A 21,000-nucleotide genomic window follows, 5' to 3' on the forward strand; every position below is an offset into this window, starting at 1 on the left:
TGATTGTTACTCACTAATGATTTTACTGATGACTTTTGACGCTTCTATTTTTTAACTGGGACATTTGCCTGAGAAACAGCTTATCCATGGAAACGTTTTCTTGTTATGATACTGTTTTCTAAATCAATAAGAGTGGGGATTTTTTCCTTAATGTATTTTAACAAGTAACAAACACAGTGAGTTCGAAAGCCTGACAGCAACCAAGCAATCCGCCGCGGGCGCGCACCCCAGGAGGAGCCCCGGGCGTGGATGGGGATGCCGCAAACAGCAGCGGGTTTATTGCTGCGCGCTCAGGTGCTTCCCAGGTACTTCCAGCGCCGGCCAGGAGCTCGGACGGAGCGGCACGGGCAGCCAGCGAGCCCGAGCGGCTCCGCAGGTCCTCGGGGCGGCGCCGGGCGGGGCCTGGAGCGGGGGGCGGTGCGGGGCGCGGCCGCGGGCGGGGGCCGGGCCGCGGGGCAGCTGCGGTCGGGGCCGCGCATCCATCGGCCGGGCGGGGAGAGGCGGGCTCGGGGTGCCGCCGCCTCCGCCGTGCAGGGGCAGAGCCCGCGACGGGCGCACGGCGGGCGCTGCCCGGGCGCCGGGAAGGGAGGGGAGGCTCGTCCCCGCCGCCGCCGCCGCCTCGCTGGACCTCGCGGCGAGCTCCGGGCGCGGAGCGCTCCGTAGGATGGGGCTCGGAGAGACGCCCGGCGTCGCCTCCTCGCTCTCGGGCTGCGGGAGCCCCCACGCAGAGCAGGGCAGTTGAATCCCGCCCGCGGCGGAGTGAAGGAGCGGGACGCGATTTATTGCTGCATTCCCAGAAACGTCGCTTCCACCTGCGGGCGAGTTTGATCAGCTGGCTGTGGATTTTATATTTGCTTCTCCGCAAACCGAGGTTAGCCGGGAGGCTTTGGCTTTTTGGGAAGGTGCCCTGCCCCGGCCCGCTGTGTGCGATGGATTGAGGCGTGCCCGGCTGCGCCCCCAGCCAGGTCCCCGCCCGCAGCCCACATAGATGCGATGGAAAGTCTGGGGCTGTTCTGCACCCTTTGTTACCTGATGTTCAACGCTCCTCTGCTGTTCTTTGTCACCGGTGAGTAGGAAACTTCGGCCTCTTGCCGCGGCGATGCGCCGCTCCGGGCACAACTTGCTGGCGGGAGGCTGCGGGGCAGCCCGTCCGCAGCCGAGCTGCAGCCGCCGCGCTGCTCCCCGGCCCGGCCTCCCCGGCGCGTTCCCAGCGCGGGGCTGGGGGCAGGGAGCTGCCCGGGCGGGCTCTGGCAGAACAAGGTGGCACTGTTGGGCCGCAGCTGCCGGCAGCGCGCAGCGGAACGGAGCGGGGCGCGGCGGGCGCGCAGCCCGGGACAGGGCCCGCGCCGCTCGGCGGGAGGGGACAGTGGGACACCGGTGGCTCTGTATCAAGCCGAGGGCTTTCTTAGAAGGACGAGGGGGTTAAAGTCCTCTTCAAACTTTCCGCTGAAGCCACGGCTGCAGAGTGACAGGGGCCGCCTCGGCCCTGCCCTGCCCCGGGTGCGCAGTCCTGGATGCTCTGCTTACCCTGTGGTCCCTGGGCTCCAGGAAACCTGTGGCGCGGTCAGTGTTTAGCCCTTGAGCTGAAGCAGCTCACGTTAGACTGAAAAGGACTGATCTTGTCTTTTAATCTCTCTCGTTAATCAGCCCTTGTAACTCTATCTTCCCCTCCCAGCTACCTTTACTGAAGTTCCCAAAGATGTGACTGTTAGGGAGGGAGATGATATTGAGATGCCTTGTGCTTTCCGAGCCAGCGGATCCACCTCTTACTCCTTGGAAATCCAGTGGTGGTACCTTAAAGAACCAGCCAGAGAACTTGCACACGAATTAGCCATCAGTGTCCCCGGCAGCAGGAGCAAGGTAATACATTGCTATGGAGATACATGTCTTCATCAAATGCAACGTGCCTAGGTAGTGATCAGAATAAACTGAGCATTCCCAGAGTGCTTCCTCTGCCCAGTGCCAGCCACCAGTAGGAAGCATCAGAGTGCCCAGGCCCTCCAAGGAATGCAGGAGTACAGGGCATGCACCATGAGGGGCTTCACATCAGGAAAAACATCAGTGCTTTAAGGACTGTAAACAAAATGATAAATGTCCCACTGCAAAATCAGCAGTGAGGTCCCAAGAAAGGCAGTGAAAATAGCTGTAGTATGAAGTGTAGACAAGCAAAAACCAGTGCTTCTGTGGACTGAGCCAGGAGTCCCTGTAAAAGGTGGGAGAACCTCTGCTCACTGATAGTGCAGAAAAAGGCATGAGAGGTACACCTCTCTGTTGGTACATTAACGTGGTGTCAGTCTGCATCTACAAACACATAGTTACTTGTACATGTACATACTTGTGTCCATATCTGAAGCTCAGCAAGATGTTTTCAGTCAGGTGTAACAATTAAAATGCATAAAGCAGAGTTAAGTCTTGCATGCCTTTTCCCCTCCCCCTAGGAAGCCGCTTGGTGTAAGGGTAGGCTTTAGTCTAAATTTTTCAGCTTCATTTCCCCAGCATAAGCCAGTCATTCTACAGCCCCCCCAGAGCAAAGACAACTTGCAGGTGCCAAACAGGGCTGTACAAGGAGTGGGCTAAAGCCGGACTTTGAGGCTGTGCTGCCCTTCTGTGCAGGACATGTCATCCTCTCCAGGCCCCATCCTCTGTGCCAGCAGGGTGGCCCACGGCAGCCTCTGTGCCAGTGCCAGCTCCCCTCTCTGTGGCACGCTTGTTTTCCTGCAGAGCTCAAATAGAGATGCAAAGCATACAGACACTGAGCTAATGCGATGCCGCCTAGCTGGGGAAAGTGTAAGTCAGTTGTCAGACTGGGAAATAAATCGCTTGGATTTAAATGTCTTCTTTAACCTTATATAAAAACTGTGAGCTGCTTTTACAATAAATGATGACAGAGCAAGCCTGGAGAATGATGACCGTCTCCCCGAGAGGCGTATCAGTGAGGTCTGAGGCATCACTTAAGTTTACAGTGGTTGGCTGGAGACAAAAACATAACCAAATATGAAACGTGCTGCGTGATACCTGCTCCCAGGGTGTTTCAGGACTGAAGCTCTGCCCTGAGCCATGCAGGATCCAGCTTGCCCAAGCCCTTCACTGCTGTGCTGCTGGTAAAGCATCTTCCCCAGTGTTTGTCAGTGACTGGGAGCAGCAGAGCATGCAACAAGCATTTCTTTGGCTGCTGTTCACACCCTTGGGGAAGGCAGCGCTTCTGTGGGGCACCATGGGAACTTTACCAAAACAGTCCCCCCGGCTGAGCACTGGTTTGCTGCCTGCCCCATCACCTGGGGAACTCCCCTGAGCCGCACCGGCTGTGTGAATGGGAAGTGGAGAAAGTTGCATCTATCCGTGTCCTGTCCTTCCACTGGGGTGGGAATATGAACATCCTGTTGATGTGGTGGCAGTGCTGGGTCTAATTGCCCTTTTTTTCTGTTCTTTTAGGTAGCAAATAAGGATGCAACCAAAATCAGCGTAAGTGCAGCTCGAGATGGGTGCACACCCCTCCTCCCATGCTCGTGGGATTTACAGCATGCCCCCCTCATTTCCTGACACACGAATGCAGCTGGTCTCACTGGCAGCCGCGCTCCTGCAGCACGGCGGGAGTGTGGCACGTTTCCCCTCCTCAGTGTGCCGTGGCTCAAGACGTTGTTACCATCTGTTGCTGGTTTTGCGATCACATCTCATTCCTTGCAAATCCAGAGGAGGTGGCGCTTGCCTTACAGCCCCTTCCTTAGCCATGTTGGGGAAGGACTGTGGGCCAAATCAGAAGAGAATCTCGCTTTTTTTTTCCCCAGCCTTCTTCAACCCCCAGTTGCCTGAGGCGACCCCCTTCTCTGGCCGTCCTGCAGGAAACACGCCCCTGTCCTTTGATGCGGCCCCGCTGCCCCTCTCCGCGGTGCTGAGGACACAGGGCAGCTCCTTGGCCGCGGAGGGGGGAGACACTGCCCAGCCGGGCTTGACTCGCTGCAGCGGCGAGGGGGAACCCCGGGGGGCTGCGCTTTCCTCAGGCGGGGGCTCGGGGCGGTTCGTGCGGCCTGGGGGCTGTCCGAGCCTGGGGGGCGAGAGGACACCCGCGGGGGGTGGTGGCAGAGCGCTGGTGGTGAGAGGTGGGAGGCGGCCTGGGAACGATGGGTACAGGGTCTGATTCTGGATAACCCCCGCCAGGTGGGGCTTTAACAGCGAGGTGCTGGGCTCAGTGGCCGCTGATTGGGGGAATTAGCCCCGGTGCCGTGCTCTCGGCAGCAAAGGGCACGGCGCTGGGGCCGGGGCTGCAGGCGGAGGGCAGGGTCGCTGCCCGCCGCTGAGGCCGTGCCGGCCGTGCGCTCTCTTGCAGACGGTCCGCGTCCAGGGCAACGACATCTCGCACCGGCTGCGGCTGTCGGGCGTGCGGCGGCAGGACGAGGGCGTGTACCAGTGCCGCGTGTCGGACTACAGCGACGACGAGACGCAGGAGCACAAGGCTCAGGCGCTGCTGCGCGTCCTGTCCCGCTTCGCCCCGCCCGACGTGCAGGCGGCCGAGGCGGTGTCGCACATCCAGAGCGGGGCGGCCCCGCGCCGCCACGGCCCCGCCGCCCGCCCCACGCCGCCGCCCGGCCCCGCCAAGCGCCCGGCCCCCGCCCCGGGCGGCACCGCCAGCGCAGCTGCCAGCGCCGCCACCGCCTCCGCCTCGACGGCCGCCGCCGCAGCCTCCTCGGCCTCGCCGCCGCCCGGGCAGGCCGCCATCCTCCGCCAGCAGCACGGGTCAGGTAGGGCGGGACGGGACCCCTGTTCCCGCACGGCCGTGAGCCCCGGGACCGCCACTCGCTTGCGGGTCGGTCACTGTGACCCCTCTGCCGCGGCGGGACTCTCGCTGCGACGCTGAAACTGAGTAATCGTACCCAAGTTTGTTGGTAAAGTGTAGTTAGGTTGTCCCAAAGGCTGGGATTGGTGCCTTGCCCTGGCCTGGGCAGGAGTGAACACAGGCACCGGCCTGGGGAGATGGGTCTGAGCACAAGGCTGGGACCCGCATCCCTTTGGTAGGTGCAGTGGGAGACCCCACGTTCAGAACCCCCGTGCAGCTTTTTGGGTGCAGTGTTTAAACAGTAGGTGCAGCCTCAGGTGAGCTAAATGCCGTGGATGCTCTGCAGAGAGTTTAGATCAGCAAGTGGCTTACAGGGCTGGTTGTCCCAGGCAGATGCAGGGCCTGTGCAAAGCAGGATGTGGATTCAGAAGGGAAATGTCAATTGCTGTGTAATGAGCTCCACATTTGAATTAATGGCAGGATAGGCATTGGAGATACAGTGCTCTATAATATTTTCCAAATGTAAACATCATGCTAATACTGATTGTCTATCAGTTAATACTGTATTAAGTTATTAATGCCACATTAACATATTGCGGCTTGCCAGAGAAGGCAGTTATAAACCTTTATTTATCTAATGACAGGAATGTCTGGGACAAGAACATAGTCTTAAATCTGAATTGCAAAAGTGTTTCAAGCTTCAGAGGTGTAATGCTGCTCTGGCTGGGCTTCAGCTCCCCTCTCAGCCACTGTCACTTAGCTAACGTTGAACAAATGTCCCTGCCAAGTTATCTGTGGAAGAAGGGAAACAATTTTATGCCACTGACTGTGCAGGGAAGGCCCTGAGCTCCCCTCTCTGCTGAGTCTCTTCTGACGCAGATTCATAATCTTCACGCAGGGAAGCTCACACTTCTTCCTGATACTTCTTCACACTTTCTGGGCAAACAGGTGCCGGTTTTGGCTCACAGTAATGGAAATCATTTGTATATGGGTCACTGTGACCTGCTGGTGCTTTACAGGTGCTGTTTTATCTGGCTACTACCTTTTCCTGTTTTCTGAATAATTTAATTTCTTTCTTCTGGAGAAATACATGTTAAAGTTAGATTTTACTCCTTATCATTCCCAAGATGAAGCTGGTTGTTCATTGGTGTCTAGTGGAAGATACAGTGATAATTCCTGAGATCTAACTACAGGTGCTTGTGGGCATTTAAAGAAGTTCATTTTGCTTTTACTGAATCCACTGATCCCAAGAAATTAAACCAAGCACTGTAATGCTCACAATCTATTGGTTTTTGTTTGGAAAGATCTGCTTTCCTCCCCGGACCCTAGAGCTGGGGGTCATTTTAGTGTTTCCTCTCCACTCTGTGACTGTGAGAATTCTTGCAGTGTTTTCTGTGCTGACAGTAGAGGTTGGGTTTAGGACTGGCAGCAGTGTGCACCCTGCCTGCTGAACCCAGAGCTTATGTGCTGCATATGAACTAAAACCAGGACGGTGGAAGTGCAGTGGGCTCAGTTCCACGTCAACAGATGGATGCGAGCATGCGCCGCCAAGACAGCATGTCACATATGCCTCTTAGGGCAAGCCCTCCTGCCCAGATCAGCTAAACTGCTGTCTGTCCTGATTTTTTACATGTCTGTGGTTTGGGATATGGCACTTCTGCATTATTTCTAGGCTGCATTAAATTCTGAAAATGAACTGTTAGCATTATGGCCAGCAGTGGAGGTAATGGAATGATTGAAATCGGTGAAAAAGGTAGCAGAATACAGAAAAACATTTAGTGGGGGTCTCCACATGGAGGCTGATGCTGAGAGCTACAAAACTGGCTAAACCAGAATTTGGTGCTGTGAGCTGCACACTGGTCTCTGTGAACACTGCCACTCCGTGGCAGCTCCAGTGCTGGAGAAAGCCAAGTCAAACTGTTCCTGTTCCTAGTACTGATTCAATGAGGTGTAAACCAGCACCTGCTTTTATCCCCATAAGAGGGAGGTAATTAATCCTGTATTTTGGTATAGTCCTTTTGCATAAATAATGTCTTTTTACTCTGCTTGAATCAAGACGTCCCCAAATAACAGGCTTCTCCCTGGTTTGTTGTAATTTCTGTACCTGTGGTAGTTTGGAACTGCCTGTCATTACTTAACAATGGAACAGGAACCCCAGCATGGCTTAGGAGATTTGCAGCTGAGAGGCTTGGCCCTCAAAAATTCCTGATTTGGGTGCCTTCTGAACCAGAGCTGTCTGAGTCTTGTTACCATGAGATGTCTCTGGTCGCTTCTGTGAAGCAGATTGCTGCTGTCCCAATCCCCATCTTCTCAGTGTTTTAGTAAGGCTGTCTGGCCAGGGACTTGGTTTGAAGCAGAGAGAGACAGCTTGGTGTAGAGGCAAGAAGTCTTCCCTAGACATGAATATTGCATAAAGACCTGGATAAAATACTGATACGGCAGTCAACGTGATGAGGACTTGCAGGGATATCATCTGCTTTTGTGAGGAAATGGAAGACTGGGGTCTCCAGTGCTGCCACTTGGGTTGATAAGCACTAAAGTTTCTTCAAAATGTCTTAAAAGAAAACTACATCTCTGACCTTCAGAGTTTCCCATTTGTGTGTTAAAGTGGTGTTCTTTAAAGCTGTGTTAGGTACAGTAATTATTGTTCTCCATAAAGAATGCGGTTGCTTTATAGGAAATGGGGTTTTTTCCCCCTTTTGTTTACTTCTGGGAACTAGAAGCTCTGTTTCAAGTCCACCCCCACAAGGCAGTGTTGTAACTGGTTTTCCACACAGTAGGGCCAACAAATCCAACTAAACCTTTGTTCACATGGTGTTTAAGACTGCAGAACCTAACCTTGTGTTGCTGTATGAGTTATATCTGCATAGCAGCACAATACATATGCTCTGTTATCCTATTTTGAGCTCCCTAGCACACACAGATGAGTACTTGCACCAAATCTGTGTGTAATAATTGAATAGTCTAATACATTTAAAGTGTTTAGCATTCCTAAGTCTTTTCATTGTACGCAGCGATTATTTCCTCTGTATAAAAGCAGAAATTTGGTCGAACGATGGATTTGCCATCAGTGATTAAGAAACACCCTCATTTGAGACACTGGAGAGCTCTGCCTAAGAGCTGATGGCATGGCACTAGCTACAGTGTCCTGCATGAATTGGCCTCTAATCCTATTTTCCTTGAAATAGAAATCTTCCCAATACTTTCAGTGTAGTAAGAGATGGCCTCTATGTGCTTGGATTCCAATAAATGTGATTATAGATAAAATGCTATGTTGGGATGTGCCTGCAGGGCTTTTGTTGACTTCAGTTGCCATCCCAGTCATGCACCGTGGAAAAATGTGATTCTTCACATCTTCTAAGTGAACTGAAACATGAATTTATTAGAATAAACATTTCTGTTACTGAGATTATCTAAAGAGCAGAAGACTCTCGTCTGACAAACTGGGTATAAATAGAAAATCCATTGTTTCAGACATGTCATCAGAAATGGTATTTGGCTGAAGTTTGTGATCAGCATTATGGTATATAAGGCAACAGAGCCAATGTAACAGAAAAATTGACCAATATGCCACAAATATTAGCTACTTAAACAGAGCTTTATCTGTGTGTTTAAAGAACCATATAAAAAGTTGGTGCTGTGGTCTCATGAGTCAGAAAGGTTACTGCTTGTCTGCCAGCAAGGTAAACTGAAGTGTGAACCTAGAAAATGGGATTTGGGCTGTGAGGAGACAAAGATCTGCTGGCAAGACTATTTTTAATACTGTCAGAGAAGCAGTCATCCATGTGGTTCTAAATGAAATAATATTGACCTTTTAGTTTAAATGCTTGTACACAAATGAAATCTTACGCTGTAGGAAAAAAATTGGGGTGAGCAAGTGAAAGTGTGCAGAGTTGTTTCTGTTTGGAAGTGCTCCTGGGTTTTCCTGGGTAGAGTAGGGGGGATGCAGGAGCATCCCTGAGTGAAATACACAGTATCTCTGTCTCAGGAAATTTGTAGTCCAAGTGGATGAGACAGATAAATGACACAAGAACAATAACTGACTTTGTTGAGTTGTGTGACAGCTGTGAAATTAAATATGAAAACCTAATTTCAGATCTTCTAAATTTTTAGTCGTGAGACTAACTTTGTCATCTGATGGTGAAGTAATAAACTAGGATCTTCATACTGACCTCTTGGGAGGGAAATTGACTGTATTATATCCTACCAAATGGTCTCCAAAATGAGTGCCTGTGTATTGGCTTGGGGGCAATTTTTAGTTTAACTTCTGAGCAGAATGTAGATCAGACATTGCAGCTTCCAAATTCCCTTTTATTTGTTTGATCTCTAGCCTCAAAGCTCAGAAGTGAAAGCTTTAAATAAAATAAACAAAGATAGGAGTGTGAAACAAGAAGCTGTGATTCATTATGCTTAGAGTGCTCTAGGAGGGACACAGGCTCATGTGTTATGCAGAGATGAAGTAGTCATAGCAAGGAAGAACATAAGTCTTCACTTCATGCCTGTCCCTCCCCTCCTCAAAGCCTTTTATGTGTGAGGCAGAGGGAGCTCTGCTCCTGGGCTACCTGGCCCAAGATGAAGCAGCAGGTCCCAGTCCTGCAGCCTCTGTGCCCGTGCAGCTCCCAGTGGTGCTCAGAAGAGCAGGGCATGCACAGCCAGCCCACCTTGAGGCAGGAGACCAGGTGGAGACTTAGATGCCTGCTGTGCCCTGGGAAGCAAGAGGTCTGTCTTTGCAGCTTACAGACAGGCGAGGAAGGAGAACAATGTTTCATTGAGTGTGCTGAGCTGGTTAGGGGAACTCTGGAGGGGCTGTGGTTGGGTTCGGACTAACTTTGGGTGAGGGCTCTCCTGGCTTGGTCTGAGCTTGAATGACTGTGCTAGTTTGAGAAACAGCCTGTGGAGCTGGTTTAGGTTCGATAGGTGAATGTTACATGAAATAGCAAGAAAGGAAAGTCTATGAGGCTGCTTAGCTCAGGCTCCCTGCCTTTCCCACTTGGTAATGTGTGGGTCTACTCCACTCCCCCTGTGCTTTTTATGAGACTATGTATGAGCTCCACTCTGTTGTTGTAGTTAAATGCAACCTGGGTCACATCACATTTTCCTTTACATTAAATAAAGTAGCAAGACAGAGGCCATAACTGAATTATCAGGCTGACCTCCTAAATGTCACTGGATAATAAACATGCAAAAAGAATTCTCATTAAATACACATCACTAGCACTTTAATATCTAGGCAAATTAGACTGCTTTGGGGACAAGTGAGGTCAAATATCTTCTTTTGTGTCTGTGTAATATGGATTAATTCTCGAACTGGACAAAAGCACTAACTGCTGTAATGTGTCACCTCATTATCTAGGGCAGAAACAAGCTGTGCCTGGGTGTTTTTGTACTGTGGAAATGCAATTTATTTGAGTAACCTCTTTTCAGTGGTTCTTGCTTGTTCCCCAGAGGACAGACAAAACTGTACTAACCTATTCTACTCCAGCCTGTGCAATGCCCTTGAAGAAATCTGAATATTATTTGAATTTCTTTGATATTTTGAAGTTATAGATGAAAAAAATTCCTAAAAATATTACTAAACGCAATGAAAGGGGTATTCCAGGTCTTTTTAATGGATGTGGAAGCTGTACCTAACACTGGTCTAGATTTCTATATAAGATTGATTCATTAGTGACTGAAAATTAGAAATTTGTAATACGAAAGGCTCAGTGCACCCACATGTATTTTTGCCTGAGCAAACCGCATTTTGGGCAGGAATATACATATACTGCTAGTTCTTTATACACAGTTTCAATAGATACTTTGTAACTTGTAGTCTTAGTTTGCAGAATCAGCTAACTTTGTATCTTTTATGAGGCAGTAATTGGTACTCACTCCCCACCTCTGCTATACTGGTGCAGCTTTACTGACGTATAAACTAATGCCTGAACTGTGTTGTTGATTTATATAGGTCCCTAATAGTTTAAAACTTAGCAGTCGTGGCACAAAGAAATGCCCAGACAGCCTTACTGGTACTGGTTTTGAGAAGGCTTTTAGTAGCATGGGCTGTAGGTGGAAAGCAAACGTAAAGTAGCCTCTGCCAGGAAATGAATCTTACAGTAGTCCTGTGTAGGTGTTTCTTTTTTACTTAAGAGAGCCTGACAGGACTGTGCTGGGAATAAAAGGGGTTTGCTTTGGGTTTTGATTTAGCTTTGCTAAAGCAGTAAGAATGCTGTCAGGCTCACTGTTGCTGTTTACTATGTGTTTTTTAAAATTAGATAATGGTAGAGCAGTCCCATATGTCAATAATAAACAGTTCAAGTGGGTTTGGATTGGAAAAAATGGGGTTGTCAGCAGAATGGTATTATTTGCCACAACAGCAGCTAACAACCAAGTACTTTATATTGCTAGGCTGTTATCAGCTGGGAGGCAATTTTATTAGCTGGGAAGAAGAGTAGTTTGGCAGAGTAGCAGCCGTGCTCAGTGGAGGGGTCTGTGCGAGCCAGCACGAGGTTGTGCCGCTGGGGAGGAGGGAGCTGCGCTCACAGAGCACACGCAGGGACACCGAGCATTCCCCAGATATCTGCTCTCACCCTGCCCATGGCTGTGGAGCAGGGCATCCCTGTGTGTGCAGGGAGAGGCTGCTGGCTTCCAAAGCAGGTAGAGCACAGGGAGGTCTCTAAGGGACATTATACTCCATGTCTGTCATTTTGTTACCATGCTCTTGGAAGTGTTCAGGAAACACGGGGATGTGGCACCTGAGGACAGGGTTTAGGGGTGGACAGTCTGGTGGTGCTGAGTTCATGGCTGGACTTAGTGATCTTAGAGGTCTTTTCCAACCTCACCAATTCAGTGATTCTATGGATAAAATTCATCAAACTGACATAATCAGAAACAGTTTACTGCTTTATAATTTTTACAGTTGGTATGCTAATCTGAATCCCTCTCCTGCCAAGGAGCTGGAGATTTCACATGTACAGAGGGTATTGAGGAATATCCCATGTCCACAGTTTTGTCAAATAACCCCTTGCTGGCTTATTCTGCAAAGCTTGGCTTCCCTTACATCTAGGGCATAGCAAAGTCTTTAGTTAACTAACATCTAGCAAATATCAATCACTGGAAGTGTTTGGAGACTTTGTGTATTTGTGGGTCAGTCCCAAAATCCCACTGTTGGTTTACAGCAAAAACGTGATCCCTCCTTTATGGAAATCACAGGCTCTGGGGTTTTTTTCAGGCACATGCTCTCAATACAGCCATTTTCCGTGTGTCATCATGTATTCTGCTAATGCACTTTAACTCTGTTCTTTAAGTATGGACAGGATAGGGTTATTTAAAAAAAATCCTTAATCTGCCCTTGCATCTGCTTAAGTTTAGTAATTCTGATTGGAGTGATAATTACAACTACATCAGCAGCTTGCTCCTAATCCTGATCAAAAATACTCTAAAAGACAGTGAAGTGAGAACTACAGTGTCATCGTCTTTATTTCTGGGTTGCAAATATTTGCAGCTTGTATCAATTACAGAATGTGAAACCTGTGGCTCACTCCAGTGTGACTCTTACTGCCAGTCTTTTCATAAAGTGCCAGCCTGTGGAATTGTGTGACCATACCTAGCTTGCCTCCTTTTCTGCAATATGTCCAATATTTTTAGTCCTCCTACTTATAATAAAACCCCTGAGAATATGGCCCAGACTTGCTTCAAAGTTCAGTAGCTGAAACCAGCTCCCATTACTCTTCATTGTCTCAGGATATGGGCAGTTTGAGTTGTGCTTTTGCTACTTGTGTGTATAGATATGCTCTGGAGTTTCTCACATACTAGTACAGAAGAAGTGTAGCACTGGCTACCCATTTACCACCTGAACTACCACTAATGCAGTTAGTTATTTTTCTATATGTTTTTGTTTAAAATTCATTTTCTACCAAACCTCATTACAAAGAATTTTGTATCTCTTACTATTCAACTTTCAAGGAGTGAATTAAGGGTTCTTGGTTTTGTTAAGTTAATTTTAGATCATGGAACTGCAGAAAATTCTGGAAATTAAAACAAACTCATAGTTGCATGGTTTGAGTGTCTTAATAAGATGTTTAGTGAGGAGAGATCATCTCACTGATACCAAAGCAGAAATCTGTTTATGCGAGGGTAATACAAAGTAGAGACCAGCTGCAGGTCTCAAAAGAGGAAAGTTACTGGCTTATTTAAATGCAAACCAATAGAAAGTATTTAAACTGTATAATCTATATAGAATGAATTGCTCCTTTTAAGCATTCAGGATGCATTTCTATTATCCATTGACACCGTCTACAGCAGCATTTCCTTTTGGAGCTTGTTATAAATTACTCCTGGTGTTGTCTTGAAGTTATTCTTTAATTTCTCCACGAGTGGATATTTGGAGTGGTTGAGTGGTTTGTTTGTCTCCAGTGTAGAAGGCATCCCAAGAGCAGCCCCTCAAGGGCCTGGCTCCCTCAGCTCAGCTGCTGCTCGGCTGGGCTGTCTGTGGGCACTGCCCGCCCTCAGCACAGAGGTGTTCACAGGCAGATGTAGTGTTTGGAGAAGCAGAGGGAGGTTTTGGTAAGAGTGCTGATTGTTCTGTGCACTTTTGGCTACCACAGAAGGGAAGTGGGGATATTGAGGGAAAATGTTTCCCATATTGTGCGCCCCTATTTCTTGTGACTTTAGTGGGAGATGACTTTTTACCAGCCTGTTGGAAATGAAACTGCATATTTCTTTGGGAACCTAGAAACCAGAAACATTTCTGTATAAAAGGTAGAAGGATTTCTTGCTTTGTAGCAGATATGCATTTCCCTATATCCATCAAATCCACTAGTTCAACAGCTCCTCTGTTTGTGATAGCTGTGTTTAATATGAAATTGTTGTGCCTTGCAGACCTGCAGCAGCTGTGGAATAGGTCAGATCAATTGTCCATTTAATCCTGTACCTTATGTCTAATGATGTCCTTAAATCCAGGAGAGGGGAAGAGCCTCTGTAGAGGATAATGGAGCACTTGGCTGGTCCGTGTACCATGAGCATGTTTGGAAGGGATTGTCAGCACTAATATTTTAACAACAATGTGGCTTTAATGAGTCTCAGTTAAAATGAGCTCTATTGATATCAAAATCTGCCTCAATAGTTGCAGGTGCCTTAAGAAACACATCCCCGACTCCTCTACCAACACCTGTGTCTGTTCTGTCTTTGTTCTGTCCCAAAGGCACTCACACATTGACTTCCAGCAAAGCACTGCAGTGCTTCCGAAAATCAATACTGCAGAAGGAATATTTTTATTTTCTTAGCTTCTTATCAGAACCAAACTTTTATTTCTGCATCATTTCCTTGGCATGACTACACCCCCTCTCATTACCGTCCAATTTATTTGTTTTCTAATCTGTAGCCTCTCTGCTACCATGCTAAAACACCAAAGTCTAATAAAACACCAAACCACTAAAACACCAGTCTTCTGTCCTAGGTGGGCTTTTTGAGTTGTCACATCAAGAATTGTCAAAATTAAGGACCAGGCTGCTACAAAGAATTGGCCTTTCCTCAAATACACATATTTATTTTTCTACCTATTCTGGAAGTTTGCACTGTGCTGCCCTGTATGCAGCTTCTGCAGAGTAATCAAGCCTTAAATTTTGCCTCAGCTCATTGTTTTCAGGTGAGTTTAGCCCAGCACGTAAGTAGATACAGGTGTGGGCAAGTAAAACATGCTCATTTCAGGTGTACCAAATACTCCAAATGCAAAATCTTATTTGAAATACTAAAGCCTGTTGAATTTCCAAAATTAGAACAGGAGAGGCTTCCTGTTACTCTTGTAACATGGTGTTTTGGCAGTTTACCTCTCAATATAGGCCTGAATACTGCAGTGGATATCTTGAGAGAGAAGGTAGAGAAACAGTGAAACTCAGGTGTATTTGAGAAGACGTAAAATGCTGACACAGTTGTACAAAACTCTGGTCAGTGTCTTCTGGCCAGTAAAATTTCTTTCAGCTTCCTGGGGAGTTTGAGGCTATGGTGTGGATAAGGAAAGTGAAATTGTGGGCATTTTCATGAAGGGTGTGGAGGACAATGTTGATAGTTTTACCTGGCTCTGTGAGAAGATTTATTCTTGACCTTAAAAACCTTGATACTGTGGATGAAGGAACAAAGCAGAATCATAAGCTTCTACCTGCATGTTGTGTAGAAATAAAAACATATACTGACTTCTGTGAGGCATTTTTTTGAGATGAGTTATGGAAAGCTGTTCCAAAACTCAGTGAATCATAAATAAAGATGTGTAGTGGATAGAAAACTAATTTTGTCATTATGCCTTCTAGGCAGGTTCAGTGGCGAGCAGATCCCATGCAGTTGCTCATAAATATGTGGGAAGTCACCACTGCAGAAATTAGCTACACCAAAAGACAGCTGAGGAGCTGTTTCTGGTTGTGCCTGGGCAGGATGATCCACAGCCAGACGAAAGCTAGAGCAATGGGGACACCACAGTTCAGTATTTTTTTTCTATTGTACAAATACGTCTTTGAACAAAAACACCTCCTGTTCCATGCAATTCTCTGGGGTTGAGCTAGGAGAGTCTGCTGAAGTCAGCACAGGCTCTGCATGCAGTTCTGCACAGCATCCTGGAGAATGAGCTCTTGGGGAGGAGTGGGAAGTTTAAGGCACTGGGTACAAAAAAATTATTTAAAAAAATAGCAAAAATGCAGTGTGTGGATTGTGTTGAAGTACTTAAGAGTGGAACGGTGTAGACAGCTTATAAGCTGTCTCAGCTGTGGAAAAGTTCTAATGGGGTGTACCTTATTATCTCTTTGGTTGAGTAAGTGTATTGTGACTTTAGTAATTTCAGTTAAAAACTTCTAAGAAGCTCTTAAGTCTGAAGTTGGGTAAATTCCCTTCAATTCAGCGTAAGTGCTCCAAATGTATGTCAGTGAGTGAGAATTTGTTTTATCTAGGAGGTTATTGCTTGCAATGATCCTTGACCAACAACCCATGTAGAATTCCATTTTTTCCATAGATACCAGAACGAGAACTTGTGTCAAGCACAGTCTAAAGTTTCTGGACTGAGAGAATAGATCAGTTGATATGGTCAGTTTGATCCCTCACCTCTTAATGAAATGCCAGGTTTGAGGGCTTTAATTGGGCATTGTTCTGTAAGGAAATAGGCCAAGGCTAACAGGTCACTGCATAAAAGGCAGTACAGAGGAATGTCTCGTGACACTGCCAACCAGGGCCCCAGCTCCATCATCAGTAGGCAGTCAGATCTGAGGTGTTATCTCATCTTTCAAGGAAAATAGGCTACTGATGTCTCTCAGCTTTTTATTATATGGGCCACTGCATTTTACCACCATCTCAGAAAGAGACATCAAAGGACTTTTCAGATTCTTTCTAGTAAGAAAAATAGGTGACTGGTGGAAACCGTGGTTTTTGACCATTGGTTAAATATAGCTTGTAAAAGAATCATCCCATTTTTTTCTGCGTGTCACAATTCACTTGGTTAATTAATGTTTGTTTTCGACTGAACTGTTTTAAGTCAAACTGTGATTAATTCTGGCATAAAAAAAAAATTAAATAGAAAATCGCAGTAAAACAATATTATGTCATAAATCGAAGGATGAGTGATGCCAGAGAGCAATTCACCATACACAAAGAGAACAATTTGTTCTTGTTCTGCATGGTGGTAGACTTTCCCTTTTGGCCATGAGCATATAAATATTTTAAAAGCAAAGTTATAAGTCTGTATAGTGATAAATAAGCTTGCAATAACAGAACATCAAATGAATATTCAAAATACCAGTGAAATGTTTTCTTGCAAGTGTCTGTAGTTTGCAAGTAACTGTGTACTCGTGATTTAGGGTGTCTGGGTAAAAACTCTTTGTTCTCACACCTGGGTCAATCGTGTGTCCAGATCCTCATGCTCAAGCCCACATTTTGTTTGTTAACATCTACAGATGTAGCAATTTATTAACTAAAAACTCAAGATTACCACTACTGCAGTAACAGCAGAATTGAGGACACTAAGTTCAGTTTGTTTATAATCAATGGCTCAGGTTAACCAGAGAGAACATACTGGAAGTTATTTTTCTGGTCTGCTTATATTCAGAGGGAGAATTCTGAAGTTCTGTGTGTCCAATAATGCCTGAAGTCTTAGAGCAGAACAACACTGAATCAGTATGAAAAAAGAAGCTTGTATGTGGTATTCAGAAGAATAATTGCTTTCAAGTTACGTTTTAAAAATATGTTTAACTGCTGAGATTCTGTTAACAGACTATAAACTCACATTCTGCTATCAAAGAAAATGGAGAATACAGGTTAAAAACAACAGCAATTTCTACAGAAGGAAAAGACAAAATTTGGACTGTTGATTTCACAGTTCTGCATTGAAATTTAAACTGAAACTAGTACATAAAGGTAAAACCAACATAGGAATTATTTTGGTGAGCAGGCACACAGGTGCTGCAAGGAGTTGTGACTAATATTGCTTTCTCTTCAAAGCAGAAATAATCCTAACCTGGTGTTCTGGCAGCCCTTCAGTATCAGCAAGAGCACTTGAGCTTCAAGAGCCCATTTCTACAGGTTGAGTTTCTGTGTTTCCAGGGGAATTCCCCCTCACAAAAGACGTCTTGCTGTCTGAGTAACTGGCAGCATCTCAGACTTGAGTCCTGTTCATTGAAAGAACAAGTTCAGCCCTAATAGAGGGGTTCTCATCACCCTCAGGTTTGGTCATAATAAATATCCAAGGCCAGCTCTTCCCTGTAGTGCTGGGCAGGTGGGGAATTGGCACAAATTTGGGACCATTGAGCTGTGTGTAGCTGCCAGGAGTGTCGGCTGCTGCTGGGCTGCCCCTGCCATCCCCAGGCACGGGGGACAGTGACAGCACGTGGGGACTGTCCTGGCTGGCCTTCCTGCAGCTGTGCCGTGTCCCAGAAGGGAGGACAGCCATCTGACAGCTTGGGAATGGGGATGTGCTGATGGAAGTGTGGGTCCATTGGGCCTGTGAGTGCAGTTTGTGGGTAAGCATCTGTCTCCAGCTACCACACGCACGTCAGGCTCAGAGACAGACAGACAGCAGGGCTCCCCTCCAGCCTTCCCAGTCAGCTCTTTTCTCTCACTGGTAGGTAGATTTGTGTAGATTTGCTGTGTTTGGGGTCGGTGACTGTCCCTGTGCTGGCTGGGAACCTGGGCTTTGGCAGCTGTTGTGCACTTCCCTGCACACACTTTTAGTGTCTTTTTGCAATGGGTTGCAACTAACTCCTTTAGTTGCTGGAGTTAATTGTGTTTGTTAATGATTTTTCAGCATTCAAAACAAAAATCCTGTATTCATCTTAAAACCTTGCTGTTGCTATGTAGGCAGTCCTTAGCACGTGTTTGTGCATGCAGGGATTTAATTAAAACCTTAATAACTAAATAATCACCACACAGTCTGGACGTCTGTGAGATAGCACTGTGGGGACGTTTCTTGAGTTCCTCAATTGCACACCACATTGCTATGTACTATTTTTGATACTGGGTAATCATACTCCAGCACTGCTGGTGAGGTGTATGTAGATTACAAGGCAGCTGGAGCAGCGAGCCCAAGAGCAGTGCTTTGCTCAGGCACTGTTTGAGGCATTTCCTTTGATCATGCCACTCACATGTCCTAGAGACCAAGGCTAAAATATTCACATTATGGTACCTGAAGTGAGTTTCCTAAATAGAAGTGCCCTGATTACTTTTCTAGGGACACTGAACACAGAAAACTTTAAAAATAAGTTTTCATGCTTTGCAAAGCATCTCTGACAGTCTGGGTGGCAGTCTGTTTTGGGCATTGGTTACTCCTGCAGGTCGGGTGTTCAGCAGGCCTTTCCCCAGGTGCCCCTCTGCACTTCAGGTGCAGGGCAAATTCCCGCTGGACTCCTGCTTTTGCGTGGAAACGTCCCACACCTGTCATACCCATTTCTGTGCTGGTGACAACTGCACATGCTGGTCCACTCATGGCTCAGGAAGGTGTCCCCTGTGGGCATTTGGGCCCAGGCAGCTGCTATGGCCCAGCCTGGCCTTGTCTGCATGGGCTGAGCCGGGCCCGGGGAGTGCCAGGCACCGATGTCCTGCCCTGCAGCAGCGGCGTGGGCTGCACTGGGGCACCAGGGCTGCTCCAGGGAACAGGGCCCTTTTGCCTGTGCTGGCAGCACAGCTGTGACCCATTTCAGAGGTGGCACAGCCAGAGCCTCAGGCGTGCCTGTGTGTCTGTCCTGCTCTCTTGGCCAAGAGCCCTCAGCCCCACGGCTCAGCCCTCCCGTGCCAGGGAGAGGGGCCACACCACAGCGCACACAGCAAATACCTTTCTGTGTCTTTTCAGCACACATCGCTAGAAAATAAAAAAACTGGGCAAGCATCTTGGTGTAGATGGATGTGAGGCAGGGACAGCCTTGGTAACTGCAGCATGGCCGTGGCTGCCACTTGTTGCTGTGAGCAAATGCCTCAGTGTGTGTCCTGCCCAGGGAGAGCCGTGTCCTGCCCCGTGAGTTACCTCATCGCAGCTTGCTCTCCTTGGGACAGAATGACGGTAACAGATGTGTTCCACACCTGACCTCTGTTTTTCTATAGCTCCTGAGCACATTTTTAATTTAAAATTCTGCTCTTTCCTATAAAAGGTAAAGAAGATGTCAAGGTCTTGCTGTTCCCATTCCAAATGAAATGGGTTCATGTCCTGTTAATCAAGAAGTACAGCCGTAGCATTTGTCATTTCCCTTTAAAGTAATGGGTGGTTGATACCTGTCATTTCTCAAACTATATACCAGATTATGGTGTATTTATAGAAATCTCAATTGCTGGTAACTTGGCTGAAGCCAAGTTTAGGCATACCATTAGTAACACATAATGAAATGACCTAAGTGGAGCTAGATTTGGGAGGGGGAGGAAAAAGCTATTTGAGTTGGATAGCTTGAGGATGCTGTTTTACTATTAAAATTAAGCTTCTGACCCCTGGCACTAAAGTGATAAAAATGAATCTTCCTATATTTCTCTTCTGCATTTAATCTTCTATATTGGAAAAGATAAAAAATCAAATCTCCTTCTCTTCTTTGTCTCTTTCTTTTCTAGGTACAGGACCTATTTATGCTACAGACCCACTCCTATATATGTCCCTGTTAATACTGCATAAGCTTGTACATTTATTAGTAAACCACTGACGGACTGCTCCCTCCACTCTTCCTCAGCCAAACAGAAAGGAACCTATTTAATAACAAACAAAACCCCTGACAAAGAAATCCCTACAGTTTTAAAGATGGACAGAAAGAGACTGAAAGAAGCATGATAAATTCTACATGGGGGGAAAAACATATTTTTGGGGATGCCACAGAAAAGTAAACCACATAGAATAATGCATCTAGTTTCCAGACTCTATGGTGTAAAGCCCTGCTCTGTGCATGGCACTTATGATTTCTCTATTTTAATGTAATATTTTTTCTTTTCTAAACCTTTCCTCTGACTCTTCATTTTGCACGAACTGTTGAGCAGTTATCTTTATGACAATATGTAAAGATGTTGGGTCAAACCCTTCCTAAGAAAGGAAATATTTTTAGTAGATTATTGTGTTTAGGGTTTTTTTTGGATTTCCTTTTTCTTTTTTAATTAAATTATTTCTTTTGGAGACATTAAAAAGGTACATCTTACCATAATTAATATTCACTGTCAATAATATTTATTTTTAAATGAAGATTGGAAACAAGGTAAGACATTTGTTTATAAACTGTATTGTATATTGCTGAATAACAGTTGAATAAAAAGATTTTGAAATAAAGTTTTTACAGATGTGTATGCCTTTCCCTGTGTCCTGAATGTCCCTGAGAAGGCTTGATGGCTGTGTGAGTTCCCTACCTTGTTACAGCACAGAGTTGAGGAAAGACACAGCACAAACAAAATAAAATTGAAATCAGTTGTTTTTCAGACACCCTCGCATAGTGCCTAAGCCCACAGCAGAAGGTGCAGGCAGCCAGTCTTAGGCTGCAGCTGCCTTTTCCTTGGTGACACCAGTTACCTCTGGGCAGTCAGGGCAAGATCTGGTAGATGGACAGGGGGACACTATGTGGCACTCAATGTAAATTGTTTTGGTTTGCCCCAGGCCTCTCTGAAAAAAGGTGAATCAAGCAGTGGAAAAGAGAAATAAATCATCCTGGAATGTTGTATTCTGTAGTTCCAAGATTTGTTTAAAATTTATTCCGATTTTTTTTTAAATGCAGAATTGTGTCACTTTTCTTATCCAGGTGAGATTTCTCTAAAGAAGCTTTTTT

At 46.6% G+C, this 21,000-nt stretch overlaps 1 protein-coding gene across 1 annotated transcript; it reads left to right on the forward strand.

Moving 5' to 3' along the window:
• The first annotated feature begins 595 nt into the window (after window positions 1–595).
• VSTM2B (V-set and transmembrane domain containing 2B) lies at window positions 596–20,527 on the forward strand. Its single transcript, XM_032121853.1, has 5 exons — window positions 596–1,066; window positions 1,676–1,860; window positions 3,433–3,462; window positions 4,325–4,736; window positions 19,811–20,527. The coding sequence occupies exons 1-5, from the start codon at window positions 994–996 to the stop codon at window positions 19,897–19,899; spliced, it is 789 nt and encodes a 262-aa protein (XP_031977744.1). The 5' UTR covers window positions 596–993; the 3' UTR covers window positions 19,900–20,527.
• The last annotated feature ends 473 nt before the right edge of the window (window positions 20,528–21,000 follow it).

Source organism: Corvus moneduloides, chromosome 12, assembly GCF_009650955.1.
Source record: "Corvus moneduloides isolate bCorMon1 chromosome 12, bCorMon1.pri, whole genome shotgun sequence".
In the NCBI taxonomy this organism is placed as follows: domain Eukaryota; kingdom Metazoa; phylum Chordata; class Aves; order Passeriformes; family Corvidae; genus Corvus; species Corvus moneduloides.